Below are 21,738 nucleotides of genomic sequence, written 5' to 3' on the forward strand. Positions count from 1 at the left end.
CTTCCCCTCTTCTTTCATCTCTGGTGTATTGCCGAAACCTTGCCCTCCCTGACCCATACACCCGAGATCACCCTGTCTTGAATTTCCTGTGTCGGGAGCAGCGGGAATTCCCTGACCTGTCACCTCTCAAAAGCCCTCACCTGCATATATCTGAATGCATTTCCCGGGGGTAGCTCAAACTTCTCCTCCAGTGCCCCTAGGCTCGCAAATGTCCCGTCGATGAACAGGTCCCCCATTCTTCTAATCCCCGCCCGGTGCCAGCCCTGGAACACCCCCCCCCCCCCCCCCCCCCCCCCCGTCCATCTTCCCCAGGACAAACCGGTGGTTACCCCTGATCGGGGACCACACCGAGACTCCCACTGCACCCCATGCCGTCTCCACTGACCCCAGATCCTTAACGTTGCCGCCACCACCAGGTTTGTGGTGTACTTTGATGGCGAGAGCGGTAACGGCGCCGTCACCAGCGCCCCCAAGCTCGTTCCTTTGCAGGACGCCATCTCCATCCTCTTCCATGCCGCCCCCTCCCCCTCCATAACCCACTTACAGATCATCGCCACGTTTGCTGCCCAGTAGTAGCTCCCTAGGTTTGGCAGCGCCAGCCTTCCTCGGTCCCTACTGCGCTCCAGGAACCCTATCCTTACCCTCGGGGTTTTGTTCGCCCACACAAACCCCATAATACTTCTACCTACTCTCTTGAAAAAGCCCTTGGTGATCATGATGGGAAGGCACTGAAACACAAACAACCTCGGAAGGACCACCATTTTGACCGACTGCACTCTACCCGCCAACGAGAGCGGCAACATGTCCCATCTTTTGAAGTCCACCTCCATTTGGTCCACCAACCTCGTCAGATTCAGTTTGTGTAGAGCCCCCCAGCTCCTGGCTATCTGGATCCCTAGATACCGAAAACTCCCCTCCGCTCTCCTCAGCGGTAGGTCCCCTATCCCTCTTTCTTGGTCCCCCGCCTGTAATACAAAAAGCTCGCTCTTCCCTACATTGAGCTTATAGCCCGAGAACTCCCTCAAAGTCTGCATGACCTCCACCATCCCCTCCATTGGGTCCGCCACGTACAGCAGCAGGTCGTCCGCGTATAGCGACACCAGATGCTCTTTCCCCCCCCCCGCGGACCACCCCCCTCCATTTATTAGACTCCCTCAGTGATATGGCCAAGGGTTCAATCGCCAATGCAAACAACAGGGGGGCAGGGGGCACCCCTGCCTCGTTCCTCGGTACAGCCGAAAGTACTCCGACCTCCGCCGGTTTGTCACCACTCTTGCCACCGGGGCGCTGTAAAGGAGCTTAACCCAGCTAATAAACCCTCCCCCGAACCCAAACCTACGCAACACCTCCCAGAGGTACTCTCACTCAACTCGGTCGAAGGCCTTTTCCGCGTCCATGGCTGCCACTATCTCCGCCTCGCCCCCCCTCCGATGGCATCATTATCACGTTTAAGAGCCGCCGCACATTCGTATTTAATTGCCTGCCCTTTCAAATCCCGTCTGGTCCTCATGTATCACCCCCGGGACACAGTCCTCAATCCTCGTGGCCAGCACTTTTGCCAATAGCTTAGCATCCACATTTAGGAGCGAAATCGGCCTGTACGATCCACATTGCAGTGGGTCCTTGTCTCGCTTCAGGATCAGGAAAATTGTCGCCTCCGACATTGTCAGGGGCAGGGACCCCTCCTCTCTTGCCTCGTTAAAGGTCCTCACCAGTAACGGGGCCAACAGGTCCGCATACTTTCTATAGAACTCCACCGGGAACCCATCCGGCCCCGGGGCCTTCCCCGCCTGCATGCTCCCCAAACCTCAGCTCCTCCAACCCGATTGGTGCCCCCAAACCAGCCACCTCTTGCTCCTCCACCCTCGGGAACCGCAGTTGGTCCAGGAATCTTCCCATCCCCTCTTCTCCCCCTGGGGGCTAGGATCTGTGCAGCTCTTCGTAGAAGGCCTTAAATACCTTATTTATTTCTGTTGCACTCTGGACCATAGCTCCCCCACCATCTTTGACTCCCCCTATTTCCCTCTCTGCCGCCCTCTTATGGAGCTGGTGTGCCAGCATCCGACCGGCCTTTTCCCCGTACTCGTAGGTTGCCCCCTGCGCCTTCCTCCACTGTGCCTCCGCCTTTCCCGTGGTCAACAGGTCAAACTCCGTCTGGAGCCGTCGCCTTTCCCCAAGTAATCTTTCCTCCGGGGCCTCTGCGTATCTCCTGTCCACTCGCAAAATCTCCCCCACTAACCTTTCCATGCCCTCTGTCTTTTGCCTATGAGCCCTGATGGAGATTAGCTCTCCCCTGATCACTGCCTTCAACGCCTCCCATACCATCGCCCTTGGCGGCTCGTTTGCTTTGGGCTTCCTCGCCAGCACCCGGTGCGCCCCTTCTAGCTCCAGCAACCCCGGGGGGGCCTCCGCACCCATCAGCGCCCCGATCATCGTGCCCGCATATGCCGTGGCATCGGCCCCCTCCACTCCTTCTGGGAGACCCAGGATCCTCAAATTGTTTCTCCTCGACCTGTTCTCCAGGTCTTAGTCTTCCCGCCCACGTCTTGTGTAGCGCCTCGTGCCGCTCCACTTTCACCGCCAGGCCCAAGAGCTCGTCCTCATTCTCACTCAATTTGTCCTGGATCTCCTGGATCTTCACCTTGTGGGCTTTCTGGATTGCCCCAAGTCCTTCAATTAATGCCAGCATCGGCGCCACCATCTCTTTGCGCAGCTCCTCGAAGCAGCGCTTAATGAATTCTTGCATCTCTTCTTTGTCCCCGGCCGCCGCCATTTTGTTTATTTTGCCCTTCTTCTCCCGCTGCTCCAGTGCCGTTTTTTTGGCCGTTTCGCTGCGGGTTCGGTCCATACAGGTTAGTGGGGGACCTCTCTCCTCTCTTCCCCACAGGTTGGCTGTGTAAAAAATCCCGTTGGGGCTCTTCTATCGAGCCCGAAAGTCCGTCTTCGTGGGAGCTGCCGATTCATGCGGCTTAGCTCCGCATAGCCGCAACCGGAAGTCCACCGTACGCCTTCTTAACAACCTGGGTGGCAACTTTCAGGGATCTATGTACATGGACACCAAGATCTCTCTGCTCATCCACACTACCAAGAATCTTACCATTTGCCCAGTACTCTGTCTTCCTGTTATTCCTTCCAAAATGAATCACCTCACATTTTTCTGCATTAAACTCCATTTGCCACCTCTCAGCCCAGCGCAGCAGCTTATCTATGTCCCTCTGTAACTTGTAACATCCCTCCGCACTGTCCACAACTCCACCGACTTTAGTGTCATCAGCAAATTTACTCACCCATCCTTCTACGCCATCCTCCAGGTCATTTATTGACAAACAGCAGTGGCCCCAAAACAGATCCTTGTGGTACACCACTAGTAACTGGACTCCAGTCTGAACATTTCCCCTCAACGACCACCTTTGCCTTCTTCCAGCTAGCCAATTTCTGATCCAAACTGCTAAATCACCCTGAATCCCATGCCTCTGTATTTTCTGCAATAGCCTACTGTGGGGAACCTTATCAAATGCTTTGCTGAAATCCATATACACCACATCAACTGCTTTACCCTCGTCCACCTGTTTGGTCACCTTCTCAAAGAACTCAATAAGGTTTGTGAGCCACGACCTACCCTTCACAAAACCGTGTTAACTGTCTCTAATTAAATTATTCCTTTCCAGATGATTGTACATCCTATCTCTTATCAACCTTTCCAAGACTTTGCCCACAACAGAAGTAAGGCTCACTAGTCTATAGTTACCGGTGTTGTCTCTACTCCCCTTCTTGAACAAGGGGACAACATTTGCTATCCTCCTGTCTTCTGGCACTATTCCTGTAGACAATTATGACATAAAGATCAACGCCAAAGGCTCAGCAATCTCCTCCCTAGCTTCCCATAGAATCCTAGGATAAATCCCATCCGGCCCAGGGGACTTATCTATTTTCACACTTTCAAGAATTGCTAACTCCTCCTCCTTATGAACCTCAAGCCCTTCTAGTCTAGTAGCCTGTATCTCAGTATTCCCCTGACTACATTGTCTTTTTCCTGTGTGAATACTGACGAAAAATATTCATTTCACACCTCTCCTATCTCCTCAGACTCCACGCACAACTTCCCACTACTGTCCTTGACTGGCCCCACTCTTACCCTAGTCGTTCTTTTATTCCTGACATATCTATAGAAAGCTTTAGGGTTATCCTTGATCCTACCTGCCAAAGACTTCTCATGTCCCCTCATGGATCTTCTTAGCTCTCTCTTTAGGTCCTTCCTAGCTAACTTATAACTCTCGAGCGCCCTAATTGAACCTTCATGTCTCATCTTTACATAAGCCTCCTTCTTCCTCTTAACAAGTGATTCAACTACTTCAGTAAACCATGGTTCCCTCGCTCGACCACTTCCACCCTGCCTGACCGGGACATACTTATCAAGGGAACGCAGTAGTTGTTCCTTGAACCAGCTCCACATTTCAATTGAGCCCATCCCCTGCAGTTTCCCTCCCCATCCTATGCATCCTAAGTCTTGCCTTATCGCATCATAATTGCCTTTCCCCAGCTATAACTCTTGCCCCGCGGTATATACCTATCCTTTTCCATCGCTAAAGTAAACGTAATCGAATTGTGGTCACTATCACCAAAGTGCTCACCTACCTCCAAATCTAACACCTATCCAGGTTCATTTACCAGTACCAAATCCAATATGGCCTCACCTCTCGTTGGCCTATCTACATACTGTGTCAGGAAACCCTCCTGCACACATTGGACAAAAAAGGACCCATCTAACGTGCTCGAACTATAGCGTTTCCAGTCAATATTTGGATAGTTAAAGTCCCCCTTAACAACTACCCTGTTACTTTCGCTCCTATCCAGAATCATCTTTGCAATCCTTTCCTCTACATCTCTGGAACTTTTCGGAGGCCTATAGAACACCCCCAACAGGGTGACCTCTCCTTTCCTTTTCTGACCTCGGCCCATACCACCTCAGTAGACGAGTCCTCATCGAACGTCCTTTCTGCCACCGTAATACTGTCCTTGACTAACAATGCCACCCCTCCCCCTCTTATACCACCTTCTCTGATCTTACTGAAATATCTAAACCCCGGCACCTGCAACAACCATTCCTGTCCCTGCTCTATCCATGTCTCCAAAATGGCCACAACATTGAAGTCCCATGTACCAACACATGCCGCAAGTTCACCCACCTTATTTCGGATGCTCCTGGCATTAAAGTAGACACACTTTAAACCACTTTCCTGCCTGCCGGTACACTCCTGCAACTTTGAAACCTTACTCCTGACCTCACTACTCTCAACCTCCTGTATATTGGAGCTACAATTCAGGTTCCCAGACCCCTGCTGAACTAGTTTAAACCCTCCCGAAGAGCATTAGCAAATTTCCCCCCCAGGATAGTGGTACCCCTCTGGTCCAGGTGTTGACCATCCCGTTTGTAGAGGTCCCACCTACCCCAGAATGAGCCCCAATTATCCAGGTATCTGAAACCCTCACTCCTGTACCATCCCTGTAGCCACGTGTTCAACTGCTCTCTCTCCCTATTCCTCATCTCGCTAGTACGTGGCACGGCTAACAACCCAGAGATAATAACTCTGTTCTCAATCTAAGTTTCCACCCTAGCTCCTTGAATTCCTGCCTTACATCCCTATCCCTTTTCCTACCTATGCCGTTGGTGCCTATGTGGACCACGACTTGGGGCTGCTCCCCCTCCCCCTTAAGGATCCCGAAAACACGATCTGAGACACCGCGGACCCTGGCACCTGGGAGGCAACACACCAACCGCGAGTCTCTCTCGTTCCCACAGAATCTCCTATCTAACCCCCTAACTATAGAGTCACCAATGACTAATGCTCTATTCCTCTCCCCCCTTCCCTTCTGAGCAACCGGGACAGACTCTATGCCAGAAACTTACCCCATGGTTTACCCCTGGTAAGTCATCCCCCCCCCAATAGTATCCAATGCGATATACTTGTTATTCAGGGGAATGAACTCAGGGGTTCCCTGTACTGACTGCTTCCTCCCAGCCCCTCTCACCGTCACCCATCTGTCTTTGGAGTAACTACATCCCTAAAGCTTCTATCTATGACTACCTCTGCCTCCTGAATGATTGGAAGTTCGTCCAACTCCAGCTCCAGTTCCCTAACACGGTTTCTGAGGAGCTGGAGATGGGTGCACCTCCCACAGATGAAATCAGCTGACGATGTCCCTCACCTCAAATATTCTGCAAGAGGAACATTACACTGCCTTCCCTGCCATCCCCTCTAGATACAGAAAGAAGAAAAAAGAAGAGCTTACCTTATATTCACTAAACCCCTTAGGTTAGAGGAGGTGGAAGGGTGGGGGACACTGCAAGTGTACTGTCTCGGGTTTAGCAACCGCCCAACTTGTATACAGAACCTACCTGATTCCCAAGCTGCATTCCGGCTCCCTCTCTCTCTCCTGCTCTCGGAAATGAAGGCCGCTGGAACCTGGGGGTTAAGTTTAAACACTTACCTGCTTCACAAGCTGCACTCCGGCTCCCTCTCTCTGTCCCGGATCTGAAGGCTGCTGGAACCTGGGGGTAAGTTTAAACACTTATCTGATTCCCAAGCTGCACTCCGGCTCCCTCTCTCTCTCTCCGGCTCCCGGAAATGAAGGCCGTGGAACCTGGGGGTAAGTTTAAACACTTACCTGCTTCACAAGCTGCACTCCGGCTCCCTCTCTCTGTCCCGGATCTGAAGGCTGCTGGAACCTGGGCGTAAGTTTAAACACTTATCTGATTCCCAAGCTGCACTCCGGCTCCCTCTCTCTCTCCCGCTCCCGGAAATGAAGGCCGCTGGAACCTGGGGGTGGAAATGAAGGCCGCTGGAACCTTGGGGTAAGTTTAAACACTTGCCTGATTCCCAAGCTGCACTCCGGCTCCCTCTCTCTCTCCCGCGCCCGGAAATGAAGGCCGCTGGAACCTGGGGTAAGTTTAAACACTTACCTGCTTCACAAGGCTTGGGCACCTTGGTGGTGCCAGGCTTGCACTCGGGTGGCAATGTCAGGGTGCCATGTTGGCAGTGCCCAGATGGGTGGCCATTAAATCACGCCTAATATGTTAACAGCAATGGTTTTACAATTGACTTTAGTGGAAATGGCAAATGTGTAGTGCCATTTGTCACTTAGAGGCTACTGCGCATGGTAAACATTGATGGTGTCAGTGGGGGCAGCTGCATTACATTCAAGTGACAGCCTAGAATATATGATCAAATGTAAGTGTGTGGCATGGGCACACAAATCGTGATAATGTCATGGGTGCTACCACTGAAACAAACTCCTATTTACTGTTTGATTGCAATGCTAGTTATCTATTTGCTCTTTTGTGCCACTTTGAGTTGAGATGAGATGAAAGAACCTAAATTTACACACCAAGTTAGTACGCCGACAAGCTTTGACAAAGAGCCATCCAGACTCGAAACGTTAGCTCCCTTTTCTCACCACAGATGCTGTCAGACCTGCTGAGATTGTCCAGTCATTTTCTGTTTTCATTTCACAAACAGTAGTCGATGCTGAGTCAATTGTTAATCTTAAATCTGAGACTGGTGGATTTCTGTTGACCAAAGATATTGAGGGATATTGGGCAAAGGTGGGTATATGGAGTTAGGTTGCCGATCAGCCATGATTTTATGGATGGCAAAAAGGCTCAAAAGGTCTAAATGACCCACCTTTGTTCCTATGTTCTAAAATAAAAGAGCTTGTGTATTATGTACGTACAAAGTTGCGTCCTTCATGTCTGAAATAAAATCAGACAATGCTGAAAAAACATAGCAGGACAACCAGCCTCCGCAAAGATAATAATTGTTCTTGTTCTTCTTAGATTCGTAGAGGCCACCTTATATAATGTGCGGTATGTTATATAAAATGCACTTGTATAGTTTGTAGCATACTGTGTTTCAGATTTTCAAATCTGCCGTCTTAAATGTTGTTTTCGCGCTTTGCGTTTACACTTGTATCTGCAGAAGAGAAACTACGGCACCTAACAGACTTGGGGCTAAATACGATAACTAAAAGTATGATTGAAAAGAAAGGCTGTGAAGAGGCTTTTAATGGGGGAAGAGGGAAATAATGCACAACGAATAATTTAGAGAGTGAGTTGCCAAAATATAGTTTCATAGAACAGAATAGCATGTGGAATTGTATATCCAAAGGCTCCGTCGCTGTATTGGAGTAGGGAATGGAGTGTGAAACCTTAATTAATGGGCAGAAGACATGAACCGATTTAAAGGCAAGAACAAGAATTTTGATTTCATGTCAACAAAGCAAAGCTGCCATCAACAGCATAAAATTTTTTAAAATGCCTTTAGATCTCTGCTTACCAAGCGTCAATATGCTAAATGAATGCAGCAATTAAGGTAATTTTTTTGTTTCGTTGGATACTTTTGTTTCTCTTGCTTCTCACAGCCCTCCCCCAATAGGTGTAAATTGCTCGTTGAAAATCTGGTATGCATTGATAAGAGAGCCCCTGAAAACAATTAACTTTTAAATAACTGGAGCTCCCCGCAATGAATTACAATGCGTGTCAACAGTGATGAGCTGAATCTCTTCAATTATAGTGTTATTTGTCTTTCCAACAACACAACATTAACCATGTCGGCCTCTGGATTAAAAGCTAAGTGAATTTGAGTTCCCCCCCCCCCCCGATAACTTGACCATACAGAGCCAATTATCCTGGGTGACCCTCTGCTAGTTTTGATGATAGGTCAGCAATCTGAAATCTTAACTCTGTTTCTCTCTCCACAGATGCTGTTAGACAGGCTGAATATTTCCATATTTTATATAGAATCATAAAATTTACAGTGCAGAAGGAGGCCATTCGGCTCATTGAGTCTGCACCAGCTCTTGGAAAGAGCACCCACTTAAGCCCACACCTCCACCCCATTCCAGTAAGCCCACCTATCCTAAGAGCAATTTAGCATGGCCAAGCCACCTGAGCTGCATATCTTTGGGCTGTGGGAGGAAACCTGAGCACCCGGAGGAAACACATGCAGACACGGGGAGAACGCGCAGACTCCGCACAGACAGTGACCCAAGCTGGGAATCGAACCTGGGACCCTGGATAACCACCATGCCGCCCATAATGCATGTTTTTCTTCACGGTTGTAAATCTTTTTTGATTTCATAACAGTGGTTACCTTGTGTTAAGTCGAAGTCAGCTGAGGGATAGCTTCAGGATCAATTGTGGTGTCCCACTAATTTCAATTGCATTTGAGACTTGTGCACAAAGCGCACTCATCATTGGGGTAGGGTGCCAGAAGGCTACTAATCCAAACAGACACATAGCTTCAGTAGAAGGAATCTGCTTCAAATTATAAGCATTGCACATTGATTATTCATATTTTGGTTCACAATGCAAAGCTTTGATGTCCCAAAGAGTGGCAGGAAGCTGGTTCACAATTACAGATCCCCACTGGACGAATCACCAGTTCAGCTGTGTGGTTGGGAGCAGGAACTGAGCAAACACTAGATACTTCCTGACAGTAAGGGAGGATGACCAGAGGCTGAATCACCCAAGGCTGCTCCCATAATGTTTCCTGACAGTTAATTGAAGAAGGGTCCTGGGAAAACTGGAGAAGGTCGAGGAGAAAATAGAAGGGAGGGGGGGGGGGGACAAGTTTTTTTTTAAATTTGTTTCTCATTTTCTTCCCAAACATCCTTCCCTCCACTACATTCTTGAAAACTTTGTCTCCCTCTTACAACAAGTGTCATAGTATAATAATTGATCCATGATAAAAGCTTCCATTTATATCTTCCATGTTGGAAACATCCCAAGATCATTCACAAATAGGCCAGAGGGAGTCATTGAAAATTGGTTGCGGACATGGCCCTGTTGGAGATGTTTAGGGAGGGTGTTGCAAAGTAGGGAACTAAAGCAATTAAAAGCGCTGCCACCTCAGAACAGTACTGATGGAACACTGCATTGGCAGAGGAGCTGTCTGTTGGATGAAATGCTAGACCAAGGCCTTGTTTGCCTTCTGAGGTTCACATAAAAATCCCATTGCACTAACTGAAGAAAAGCAAGGGAATTCTCCTTTGTGTCGTTGCCTTCAGGTGTCAGTGAATGTGGCACTCCTGCGGACCTGGCATTCCTCAGGTGTTGTTGATCTGCCTTTCACAGAGTGCTCCAGAAACAGAGCAAGTTCTTGGCCACAGTGAAAGCCAGGTTCCCATCAGTGCAGCAGAGTACCAAACCACCGGTGTTGTACCCAGAAGTGAGGGCAGAAAAAGATTCCTGTGCTGTCAGGAGAACTTTTCCAGTTAAGCTATGGAACAATTCATTATTTCCCATCCTTAATGCAGAATGAGGTTTTTGTTTTCAAATTTAGAGTGCCCAATTATTCTTTTTCCAATTAAGGGGCAACTTAGCGTGGCCAATCCACCTATCCAGCACATCTTTGGTTTGTGGGGATGAGACCCACGCAGACACGGGGCGAATGTGCAAACTCCACATGGACAGTTGCTCGGAGCCGAGAACGAACCCGGGGTCTCAGTGCCGTGAGGCAGCAGTGCTAACCAATGCGCCACTGTGCCGCCCAAAGCAGAATGAGGTTGAGGGCAATTATCACTTTCATTCAGCTGCCACAGAAGAGTGTGACACTCTTCTGACGCAGAGTCCACATCCAAAATTCACCTTGACTATTTTTTCACAGGGGCTGACTGATCTGGTGAGTGTTTCCAGAACTTTCTATTCTTGTTGCTGCCCTGTTGTTATGCAAGGGTCTCTGACACTGTGTGCGTCTCAGCAGGCTGCGAGCTGAAAAAAAAAGTCTCTTTTCTTTGGCCACTCCAGTGGTTCACCTGGTTAGGGCAGTGAGGAGCTGAGTCATACAGGCAAGGAAAGTGCTCTTTCAATTTTTGGCCTATTGCAATCAGCTGAACTCCACCAGGATATTATAATTGGTCAAAATGCATGCCCCGTGTAACTAAGGTTCCATTTGTATTTCTTGAGTTTGTGGACTTTAATTCATGATGTCTTCCACCCCATTTTGTTTTTAATCACCGAGGCACTGCAAATCAGTAGGAACCTCGGTACCCCACTGAGACGTGTGAACTTTGCAACAGTGAAGTAACATAGAACTGTAGAATTCCTACAGTTCAGATGGAGGTCTTTGGCCCATTGAGTCTGCACCAGCCCTCTGAAAGAGCACCCTACCTAGGCCCACTCCCCTGACCTAACCTGCACATCACTGGACACTAAGGGGCAATTTAGCATGGCCAATCCACCTATCCAGCACACCTTTGGGTTGTGGGGGTGAAACCCACGCAGACAAGCGGAGAATGTGCAAACTCCACATGGACAGTGACCCGGGGCCGGGATCGAACCCGGGACCTCGGCGCCGTAGGCAGCAGTTCCAACTACTGCGCCACCAAGCCGCCCCTCGGGATAGCGATTAATTCTGACAGAGGCAAGGACTCTTCTAAATAGACTCTCATAAAGGGTTTGCTGCTGAGGTCTTAATCTCTGGAATTACATCTTTAAATCTCTCTCCCTCGGTTCAGCTCTCTCTTCTTGTAGGATGCATCTTAAAACCTATCTCTTTGACTAAGCTTATGGTCACATCTTTTGGCTTGGTGTCAATGTGTGCCTGTGAAGTCTCTGGGGATGTTTGACTAAGTTAAAGGCATTGTAATGAATGTAGATTTCTACTGTTGAGAAGAAACGTTTTGCTTGTGCTGTTTATAACAATTAATGATGAATTGATTCAAGGTCACCTGAATAGAGCAGGCGGGCATTTTGCTCAATCATCATTCATCACTGGGCGGAATTTTCCCCAAAATGGCAAGTGTCAGGTTCTGACTGAAAACCGGCGTGTGGCAGGTTTACCATCCGGGTCTTCCCGCACTTCGTCATCGTTGTGGTGAACCTAAAGATGCCGGCAAGCCCGTCTCCACAGAGATCGGGACCTATCTCAAAATGAAGTTAAAGACTCCCCCCACCCCCAGCACGGACATCAAGAACCCCCATCAATGATCGCCGGCAGCAACACCACCCCACCAAGGATTGCTGGCATCAATGCCCCCACCCCAAGGATCGCTGGTGGGGGCACTCTCTCCAAATATTGCTGCCCATTTTTCCCCAATGAAGCCCCCCCCCCCAAGGATCGCTGGTGTCGGCCCCACTCCCCAAAGATAGTTGGCATCTATCCCCCCCACTCATCCTCCACCCCCCCCCCCCCAAGATCGCTAGCTTCAGGCCCCATCCCTTGGCACTGCCAGGTTGGCACTCTAGGGTGTCAGGGCACTGCCCTGCCATGTCCCTGACCACCCGGGTGCTACACTGGCCTCTGAGTCCCCTGCGTGGTCGCCACATCTGTTCTCCGGTTTTGGAAACCACTAGTGATTCCTGCTGCCGTTGCCGCACACCGGCGGGTGGGAACATCGGACGTTCCCAGAGGATTCGGCATTAAGCCGATTCTGAATATTTAAGTATATAAAAACATATGGTAATCGGGTTCACATCCTCGCTGGGTGTGAACCTCAGTGCCTCGCCAGCGGGGGGTGGCCAAGCTCCCATTCTGAAATCTCCCCGTCACAAATCCAGTTACGGCCCTCTCGCAAGCGTTTGCCACCATAACGGGATTTTGGCGGGGCCGAAAAATCGCCCCCATTTATCATGATGATGAAGGTGGGGGGGGGGGGAAACAACAACTCCTATTTCAAGTTCAGGTAATGAATAATATTGTACAGTTTTATTCTAAATTAATAAGTATAGTGTGTTTGAGGTTAAACCTTCAGTATTGGATGGAAAAAGTGACACTTCACAATAAGTGACTTCCTGCTTTGGCTGGGTAAAACTCACACTATAAGCTGCTGTCTTAATGAGAGTCATGGAAAAGAATGTGTTCGAGAACATATTTCTAACATCTGCCTAATCGGGAAAGCATGTAGCATCCTGTGCCCCCCCCCCCCCCCCCCCCCAACTCCCCCACACACATACCACCACTCCCCATCGGTGAGTAAGTGCACCATATGGTGTTTACCGGAGCAGACAGGCCAAAAGGATTCAGAGTTATGGCCTCGTGTGTATTAGGTTATCCAGCCTCAGTTTGGGGTGGTGTGGAGGGAGTGGACAGGGAGGCTGCAGTTTGATCTCCGTGGCCCCTGGGTCTAGTGGGGCGAAAAGAAAATAAACAGGTGAGAATGACAGTCAGGAAAAGACAGGCTGAACCATCAAGCTGGAGGATCATACAGTATAGATCAGCTACGTAATCTGCTAGGAGGGACAAGCTAAACAGAGAAAAAAAGGCCCTCATCGGGGGGGGGAAACTGCTCTGGGAAGTTCTCCATCCGTGATTCCTACAACTGTTATACTGGCCAGTGCACAAGGGTGAGAGGTTGGAGCAGTGGTATTGTCACTTGCACCAGTAAACCAGGGTAATGCTCTGGGGACCTGGGTTCAAAGCCCGCCACTGCAGATGTGAATTCAATTTTTTAAATCTGGAATTAAAAGTCTAATGATGAACCTGAAACCCCATTGCTGATTGTCGTTTAAAAACCCATCTGGTTCGCCAATTTCCATTCGGGAAGGAAATCTGCCATCCGTAGCCGGCAAGTGACTCCAGCCCCACAGCAACGTGGTTGACTCTTTTCTGCCCCCTCAAGGGTGTTGCTCTCTCTGGTTGGCTCTGAATATGGCGGTCAATATGGTTGCCTTCCTTAATTCTAATTACGTTTGCTCTCGAGTCGCCAGGTATCTTTCGATACCGCCACAAGGTTCAAAACCGAATACTGATCACTCAATACACCAGTTAGTTAGTTTAAAGTCAATGCTTATTTATTTACACACACAGTTAAATATACTCCGGCACAAATACTACAGACTAAACTATCACTACTGCTAAAGCCTATACTTAGCTTCGGGTGCCCACTCAGTCAGAGGAACAATGGCATTGTTCAGTTCTGAGGCTGCTGGGGTTGAACTGATACAGGGGAACAGCTAAGGTCGTCTGTCTGGTAGCGAGCGTTGACCTTGGACTTGCTTGCTTCTGGTGCAGCTGGTGGACAGGTCTCTCCTCGGTGAGAGCCGGGTCCAAGAGAACGATTCTCTCTTGGGGGCTCCTTCTTATACCCAAAGGGGCTTCGCGCTCTTTTGGGCGGGCCTTGAACTTGGCCCCAATCAATTGGGCCGTTTCTTGATCATTCCTATTGATTTCATCCAATAAAGGGGTGGGTGCCCTGATGGCTGGGCGTGTCCTAGGTGGCTGTTGGCCTGCTTTGTTTTGGTCTCCTCTGTCTGCCTTAGTATCGGTTACTCAAATGTTACTCTTTTGTTCCCGGAGATGGGCCATTAGTATGCTAATGGGCCTACAGTTTTGGTCTTGTCTGGGAGCTGTGGCTCCAATATACAGACAAGCTCTGAACCTGCTTGTTTTATCACATTGTCCATTTTCCCTGCAATCTTTGCAAAGTGTCCATTTTGTAATCGGGAAGTGGCCATCCCCGATGGCTACAAGGGCAATTGGGGATGGGCAATAAATGCTGGCCTAGCCTGCGACACATGTCCTCATGAACGAGTATAATTTTTTTTTTTTAAAAAGCAGGGACAGGATCAAGCTTGGCTGTGATAGTACCTAGGGCGTCATGGCAGCACTGTGAGCATGAGTAAATTTGCAGATGACTCTAAAGTCGGTGGAGTTGTGGACAGTGCGGAAGGATGTTACAAGTTACAGAGGGACATAGATAAGCTGCAGCGCTGGGCTGAGGTGGAAAATGGGGTTTAATGCAGAAAAGTGTGAGGTGATTCATTTTGGAAGGAATAACAGGAAGACAGAGTACTGGGCTAATGGTAAGATTCTTGGCAGTGTGGATGAGCAGAGAGATCTCGGTGTCCATGTACATAGATCCCTGAAAGTTGCCACCAAGGTTGAGAGGGTTGTGAAGAAGGCTTGTGAAGAAGTGTGTTAGCTTTTATTGGTAGAGGGATTAAGTTTCGGAGCCATGAGGTCATGTTGCAGCTGTACAAAACTCTGATGCGGCTGCATTTGGAGTATTGCGTGCAATTCTGGTCGCCGCATTATAGGAAGCATGTGGAAGCATTGGAAAGGGTGCAGAGGAGATTTACCAGAATGTTGCCTGGTATGGAGGGAAGATATTATGAGGAAAGGCTGAGGCACTTGAGGCAATTTTCGTTAGAGAGAAGAAGGTTAAGAGGTGACTTAATTGAGGCATACAAGATGATCAGAGGATTGGATAGGGTGGGCAGTGAGAGCTTTTTTCCTCAGATGGTGATGTCTAGCATGAGGGGACATAGCTTTAAATTGAGGGGAGATAGATATAAGACAGATGTCAGAGGTAGGTTCTTTACTCAGAGAGTAGTAAGGGCGTGGAATGCCCTGCCTGCAACAGTAGTGGACTCGCCAACACTAAGGGTATTCAAATGGTCATTGGATAGACATAGGGACGATAAGGGAATAGTGTAGATGGGCTTTAGAGTGGTTTACAGGTCGGCGCAACATCGAGGGCCGAAGGGCCTGTACTGCGCTGTAATGTTCTATGTTCTATGTAGGTAGCACTGTTGCTTCACAGTGCCAGGGTCCCGGGTTCGATTCCCACTTAGGTCACTGTCTGGCCAGAGTCTGCACGTTCTCCCTGTGTCTGCGTGGGTTTCCTCCGGGTTCCCTGGTTTCCTCCCACAAGTCCTGAAAGACGTGCTGTTAGGTGAATTGGACATTCTGAATTCTCACTCTGTACCTGAACAGGCGCCGGAGTGTGGCGACTGGGAGATTTGCACAGTAACTGTTAATGTAAGCCTACTTGTGACAATAATGAAGATTGTTATTATTACCCTCGAATAGCTCACTTTTCAGGAAGAATGGGAAAAAATTAGGTGAAAATATATGAAATGCATAAGAGGATACAATGCTACGGTTTATTTGGCAATGGGTGTTGCACTGAGAGGATTAACATTGTACAGTGTATCGCTTCTCGGCCTTTTGGCTAAGATCAAGTGTAGTAGCCTTTTGGCTTAGATCTGGTATGTCTCTCTTGTGGGGCCCATGAATTGGATTCAATTTGAATTTGAATTGGGTTTTGGAGCAGACAAGGTGCTGGTTTAGGGGTTCCCTCCTGACCACACTCTGAGCCCTGGCTTGGTAACTCAGAAAAAGTTTTTTAAAACATTGTACAGTGGAACCTGAACATTAATTAAGGGTTAGATACATTTTAGGGGTAGAATCTAGGGAAGGTGTGACACATCTCCGCTAAGTGGAAAAACTGGGTGTCCATTGTTACTCTGGAATACACTGGTTTAAAAAAAAAATTACATGTATGCAAATACACCTGTTTTCTGACAGAAATATGATTCATTAAGTGGGCTTGCAGCAGCTCTGAGGTGGTACATTGTTGGTGATGGTCTGCTTTTTAATCCTCTTTGCTATCCCATAGCTGTGCGTTATGCTGCACAGTTATATCCGATCCCAACCCACGTAATGATAACCACGCAGCACAAGTGGTATTGCAGGTCTGCATTGGATAATGTTGCTTATTTCAGAGTTTAAGTTCAGTTTTCCATGTCTCCACCCACTTTCCAGGTCAGCATTGGCCAAGTGTTATTCAAGAGAATGGAGAGGAGACCTCTGTCTCCCATATCCAGCTGACGTCTCTGTTCAGCTAGCTGCTAGGAGATGCAGTGAAGTGGTTTTGTGGCACTCCAGTCCATGGCTTTTTCCACCATATATGTGGACAATTTGACCACCGTGATACACCTTTTTGTCAGTTTCAATGCCCTGCATATCTAACTGGGGGCACTCTGGCTTAGTATCCTCATTTTTTTTTTTCCCAGGTAGGGTTGGGTTACCACCTTTATTTCCCTCTACCCAGGATATTCAAAAACACAAAAAGGGGATTGGTAGGTTTTGGCTGGGCCTGGGGGATGAAATGAGAGCTTGAGCCTGGTGTATCGTTACTTTAAGAACCAACATCTCCACATCATTCAACATGGAAGGAGAATGTTTTGAAAAGGATTTTTGATGTGTTTCTCATGTTTTAAAATATGCAGAGAGCCCACTCGAAGAGCAAGCAATCAGATCCAAAACTGGATGGATTGCAACCTTAGTTTGTGGAGGGGGAAAGGTCCAGAGGCAACCTTCTGACTTACTGTGCTGGAAAATGTTGAGTCCACCCATGGAGAGGCAGTTGAGCCTTTGCATTGTGCCTGGGGCCGTGGTGAATTGTAGGGACCAATCCCATTGTTCACGGCTGTGCTTCAGTCAAGCTACCTGTCGGTCTTAATGTTACTTGTTTTGTTTTGTTTTGTTTTGAGGATAAGTTATTTTTTTTACAAATTTGCAAGTAAATGTTGATGATTCATCCAATAGGTGGTTGTGCGTGAACTTTTAGCACAGTACGCAAGACAATACGAAGAGAAACCTGTGATTGGACTTCTGAGAAACTGGACTGGCGCCACGGTGGACAGCTTCAGAACAAGGTACACCTCGCATTGCTAATAGGGAAGGAAAAGACTAGCATTTTATTACTTGAGGGGGAAGATCCAAGATATCATCCGCTTCTAGCTGCGAGTGGCTACCACCATCATTAGCGGCTGCTGTTGAGAGATCTGTACCATATTACTGTGAGAACGTCATCAGCAACACCAGAACATAAACCAGTCTGTTGCTTTCAGCAGAAGTAATAAACTGGGGTTGCTGGAAATGTGAAACAAAAGCAGAAAGTACGGAAATGCTGAGCAGGTCGGGCAGCATCTGTAGAGAGAGAATCAGTTAATGGGCTTTACAGGCGTAGCGCGATGACGTTGGGTCGGGAATCCATGCAGTCTTCCAGTCTCTGACAAAGGGGGTGGCATGTGGTGCAGTGGTTAGCACTGCTGCCTACAGCGCTGAGGACCCAGGTTCGATCCCGGCCCTGGATCACTGTCCGTATAGAGTTTGCACATTCTCCCCGTGTCTGCGTGAGTAGATTGGCCATGTGAAATCATCCCTTAGTGGCGAAGGATGTGCAGGTTACGGGGAAAGAGTGGGGTGAGTGGGCTACTCTTTCAGAGGGTTGGTGTACATTCAATGGCCCCAATAGTCTCCACCTATGCTGTAGGGATTCTATGATTTCTATGAAGTCTGAGCCGGAGGCAAGAAAAGTCTGTGAAAATACATTTTATTATAATTTTTATTGTCACAAGTAGGCTTACACTGCAATGAAATTACTGTGAAAAGCCCCTAGTCGCCACATTCCTGCGCCTGTTCGGGTACAGAGGGAGAATTCAGAATGTCCAATTCACCTAACATCAAGGGCTGGATTCTCTGCCACATTTTTGCCCCGATCCGCCGGCGGGATGCTCCGTTTTGCCAGCCGGTCAATGGGGTTTCCCATTGTGAGGCAGCCCCACGCTGTCGGGAAACCAACGGGTGCCGGCAAAACGAAGAATCACGCCTGCGGAGAATCCAGCCCCAAGTCTTTTGGGACTTGTGGGAGGAAACCGGAGCACCCGGAGGAAATCCACGCCGACAGGGGGAGAACGTGCAGAGTCCACAGCCAGTGACCCAAGCCGGGAATCGAACCTGGGACACTGGAGCTGTGAAGCCACAGTGCTACCCACTGTGCTACCACGTTTTCATAGATACCTGATCATACCCCCTTCCTAATAGCACTGTGGTGTTCCGACACCACAGGGAGTGCAGAGGTTCAAGAAGGGACTCCACCACCACCACCTCCTCGAGGGCAATTCGAGATGGGCAGCAATGCTGGCCTAGCCAGCGACGCCCACACCCCTTGAGCATGGAAAGATTTTAAAAAGAAGAGAAACCGAAAACAATGAAAGTGAACATGGTAGAAGGGACAAGTGGAAATCCCTCCGAGGGAACAACAGAAGGTGGATGTTAGGACTTGTTGAATATTTCAGCATTTTCTTTTTTTAAATAAATTTAGATTACCCAATTGCTTTTTTCCAATTAAGTGTCAATTTAGCGTGGCCAATCCACCTACCCTGCACATCTTTTGGGTTGTGGGGGCGAAACCCACGCAAACACGGGGAGAATGTGCAAACTCCACACGGACAGTGATCCAGAGCCGGGATAGAACTTGGGACCTGGGTGCCGCTGGAGGCAGCTGTGCTAACCACAGCGCCACCGTGCTGCCCTTATTTCAGCATTTTCTGTTTTGATTACAGATATCCCGCATCCTCAGTACTTTGCTCGCCTGTCTGCCATGTTGAGTTTGTTTCATTCGCTTAGAATCATTAGAATTTACAGTGCAGAAGGAGGCCATTCGGTGAAACCCACGCAGACACGGGGAGAATGTGCAAACTCCACACGGACCATTGACCCAGGGCCGGGATTCAAACCCGGGTCCTCAGCGCTGTAGTCCCAGTGCCAACTACTGCGCCACGAGCCGCCTATAGAGCACGCTACTTATTCCCATGCCTCCACCCTATCCCCGTAACCCAGCAACCCCACCTAATCTTTTGGACACTAAGGAGCAATTTAGCATGGTCAATCCACCTATCCTGCACATCATTGGACAGTGAGAGGAAACTCATGCAGACAAGGTGAGAACATGCAAACTCCACACAGTCACCCGAGGCCAGAATGAACCTGGGACCCTAGAACAGTGCTAACCACCGTGCCTCCCTCGATAAATCTCACAAACCACCTTCAAGTAAAATCCCAATTTTAAACAGCTGCTCTGACACACATCACCACACTGCTCCCCCACCCATCCTCACCACCACGACCATCCACTCACTGCTGCAGTGCTATCAAATCGTGGACCGATTTCTGAGCACCAGCCTGAACTCTGTATATTCGTGAAGCCCTTCGAACCGAAGGGGATGCACCACGTTAGTGTGATGTTCGGAGCGAGAACAGAGCCGAACTTCAGAGATGTTCAACAGTCTTCTGAAATCTGAAGTGGGAGAGGAAAAACAGTTCCCGGTAGTGAAACCAAATCTGGGAAGGCTTTTTAAAGCTCGTTTTCTTGGAATTCACCCTTCTGTCTGCTTTTTCGGATGTTTTCAAATGTGTGTTTACCAGCAGACGAGATTACCTAAATCAGTTCCATAGATCCGAGTAACAAGCCGCGTAATGACAGAGGTCAGACCATAATACTACAGCGTTTGGGCTTTCCGGCAACATCACCACAAAAGATAAAAGGTTCGAAATTATCTTTGAAGCTACTGGTAACAAACAGAACTTGGAAGGAGCATGTCTTTATTTACATTTAAAAAAACATAAATGTATTCAGAATTGGTGCTGGAGTGGGGGAGAGATCATTTCAGTAATAAACATACATGGCCATGGAGAAACTTATTCTTCGTTCACTCCGACTACTTTAAAGGTAAATTTACAAATATGGGTTTGTGTTGTGCGACTGAAACCATGCACTTTATATTTGTGCATCTAGTTTCATCTCATTACAGTGTAGCAATTTGTGCCTGGTGCCCTCCAGCTCTTCCATTCTCAGTTGAATGCTGAGCTTATCGTAGAATCATAGAATTTACAGTGCAGAAGGAGGCCATTCGGCCCATCAAGTCTGCACCGGCCCTTGGAAAGAGCACCCTACCGAAGCCCAAACCTCCATCCTATCCCTGTAACCCAGTAACCCCTCCCAACCTTTGTGAACACTAAGGGCAATTTAGCATGGCCAATCCACCTAACCTGCACATCTTTGGACTGTGGGAGGAAACCGGAGCACCCGGAGGAAACCCACACAGACACAGGGAGAAAGTGCAAACTCCGCACAGACAGTGACCCAAGCCGGGAATCGAACCTGGGACCCTGGAGCTGCGAAGCATCTGTGCTAACCACTGTGCTACCTTGCCCCCCTAGCTGGGCTCACTATGTTCCAACCCCCAAATCCCCACAGAGTGAAAACATACAAGGCCAAATTCCACTTTTCATAGAAGCACACAGCACAGAAGAAGGGCATTCAACCAACTGGCTCTTTGAGCGACTTATCCAATTAGTTCTGCTCCCTTGATCTTTCCCCTTTAAGCGTCTATTTAGTTCCCTTTTGAAAGTTCCCATTGAATCTGTTATGAACAAAGAACAATGCAGCACAGAAACGGGCCCTTCGGCCCTCCAAGCCTATACCGGTCATGATACCAACCTTTGCCAAAACCCTCAGCACTTCCTTGTGCCCTATCCCTCTGTACCCACCCTATCCATGTGTTTGTCAGGATGCCTTTTGAACGCCGTTAATGTATCTGTTTCCACAACCCCCCCTGACAACGCGTTCCAGGCACTCCCCACCCTCTGCGTAAAAAATCTGCCTTGCAAATCTCCTCCAAACCTTGCCCCATGGACCTTAAACCTATGCCCCCTGGTGACTGACCCCCCCCCCCACCCTGGGAAAGAGTGCCTGCCCATCCACTCTATCCATGCCCTCAATCTTGTAGACCTCTTATCAGGTCACCCCTCAACCTCCGTCTTTCTAATGAAAATAGTCCGAGTCTATCCAGTTTCTGCCGCCCTTTCAGGCAGTGCATTCCACATCATACCAACTCGCGGCAAAAAAAATTTTTCCTCATCTCTACTCGCGTTTACATGACCAAAACCAGGCTTCTTTTAGGGCAGCAAGGTGGTGCAGTGGTATGCACTGGGACTACGGTGCTGAGGACCCGGGTTTGAATCCCGGCCCTGGGTCACTGTCCGCGTGGAGTTTGCACATTCTTCCTGCATCTGCGTGGGTTTCACCCCCACAACCCAAAGATGTGCAGGTTAGGTGGATTGGCCACGCTAAAATTGTCCCTTAATTGGAAAAAAAAAATTGGATATT

General features: G+C 48.7%; 1 protein-coding gene and 1 non-coding gene across 2 annotated transcripts in view; both read left to right on the forward strand.

Annotated features, from left to right (window-relative positions):
- The window catches only part of acoxl (acyl-CoA oxidase-like), a 667,710-nt gene that overhangs the window by 551,118 nt on the left and 94,854 nt on the right, over positions 1–21,738 (forward strand). The window contains exon 14 of the mRNA XM_072500077.1: positions 17,331–17,440. Within this exon, the coding sequence (XP_072356178.1) occupies positions 17,331–17,440 (110 nt within the window). The remainder of the gene's footprint in view (positions 1–17,330; positions 17,441–21,738) is intronic.
- LOC140415704 (U2 spliceosomal RNA) lies at positions 15,932–16,123 on the forward strand. Its single transcript, XR_011944623.1, has one exon. It is a non-coding gene; the product is annotated as a U2 spliceosomal RNA (small nuclear RNA).

This window comes from Scyliorhinus torazame, chromosome 4, assembly GCF_047496885.1.
Source record: "Scyliorhinus torazame isolate Kashiwa2021f chromosome 4, sScyTor2.1, whole genome shotgun sequence".
Classification (NCBI taxonomy): Eukaryota; Metazoa; Chordata; class Chondrichthyes; order Carcharhiniformes; family Scyliorhinidae; genus Scyliorhinus; species Scyliorhinus torazame.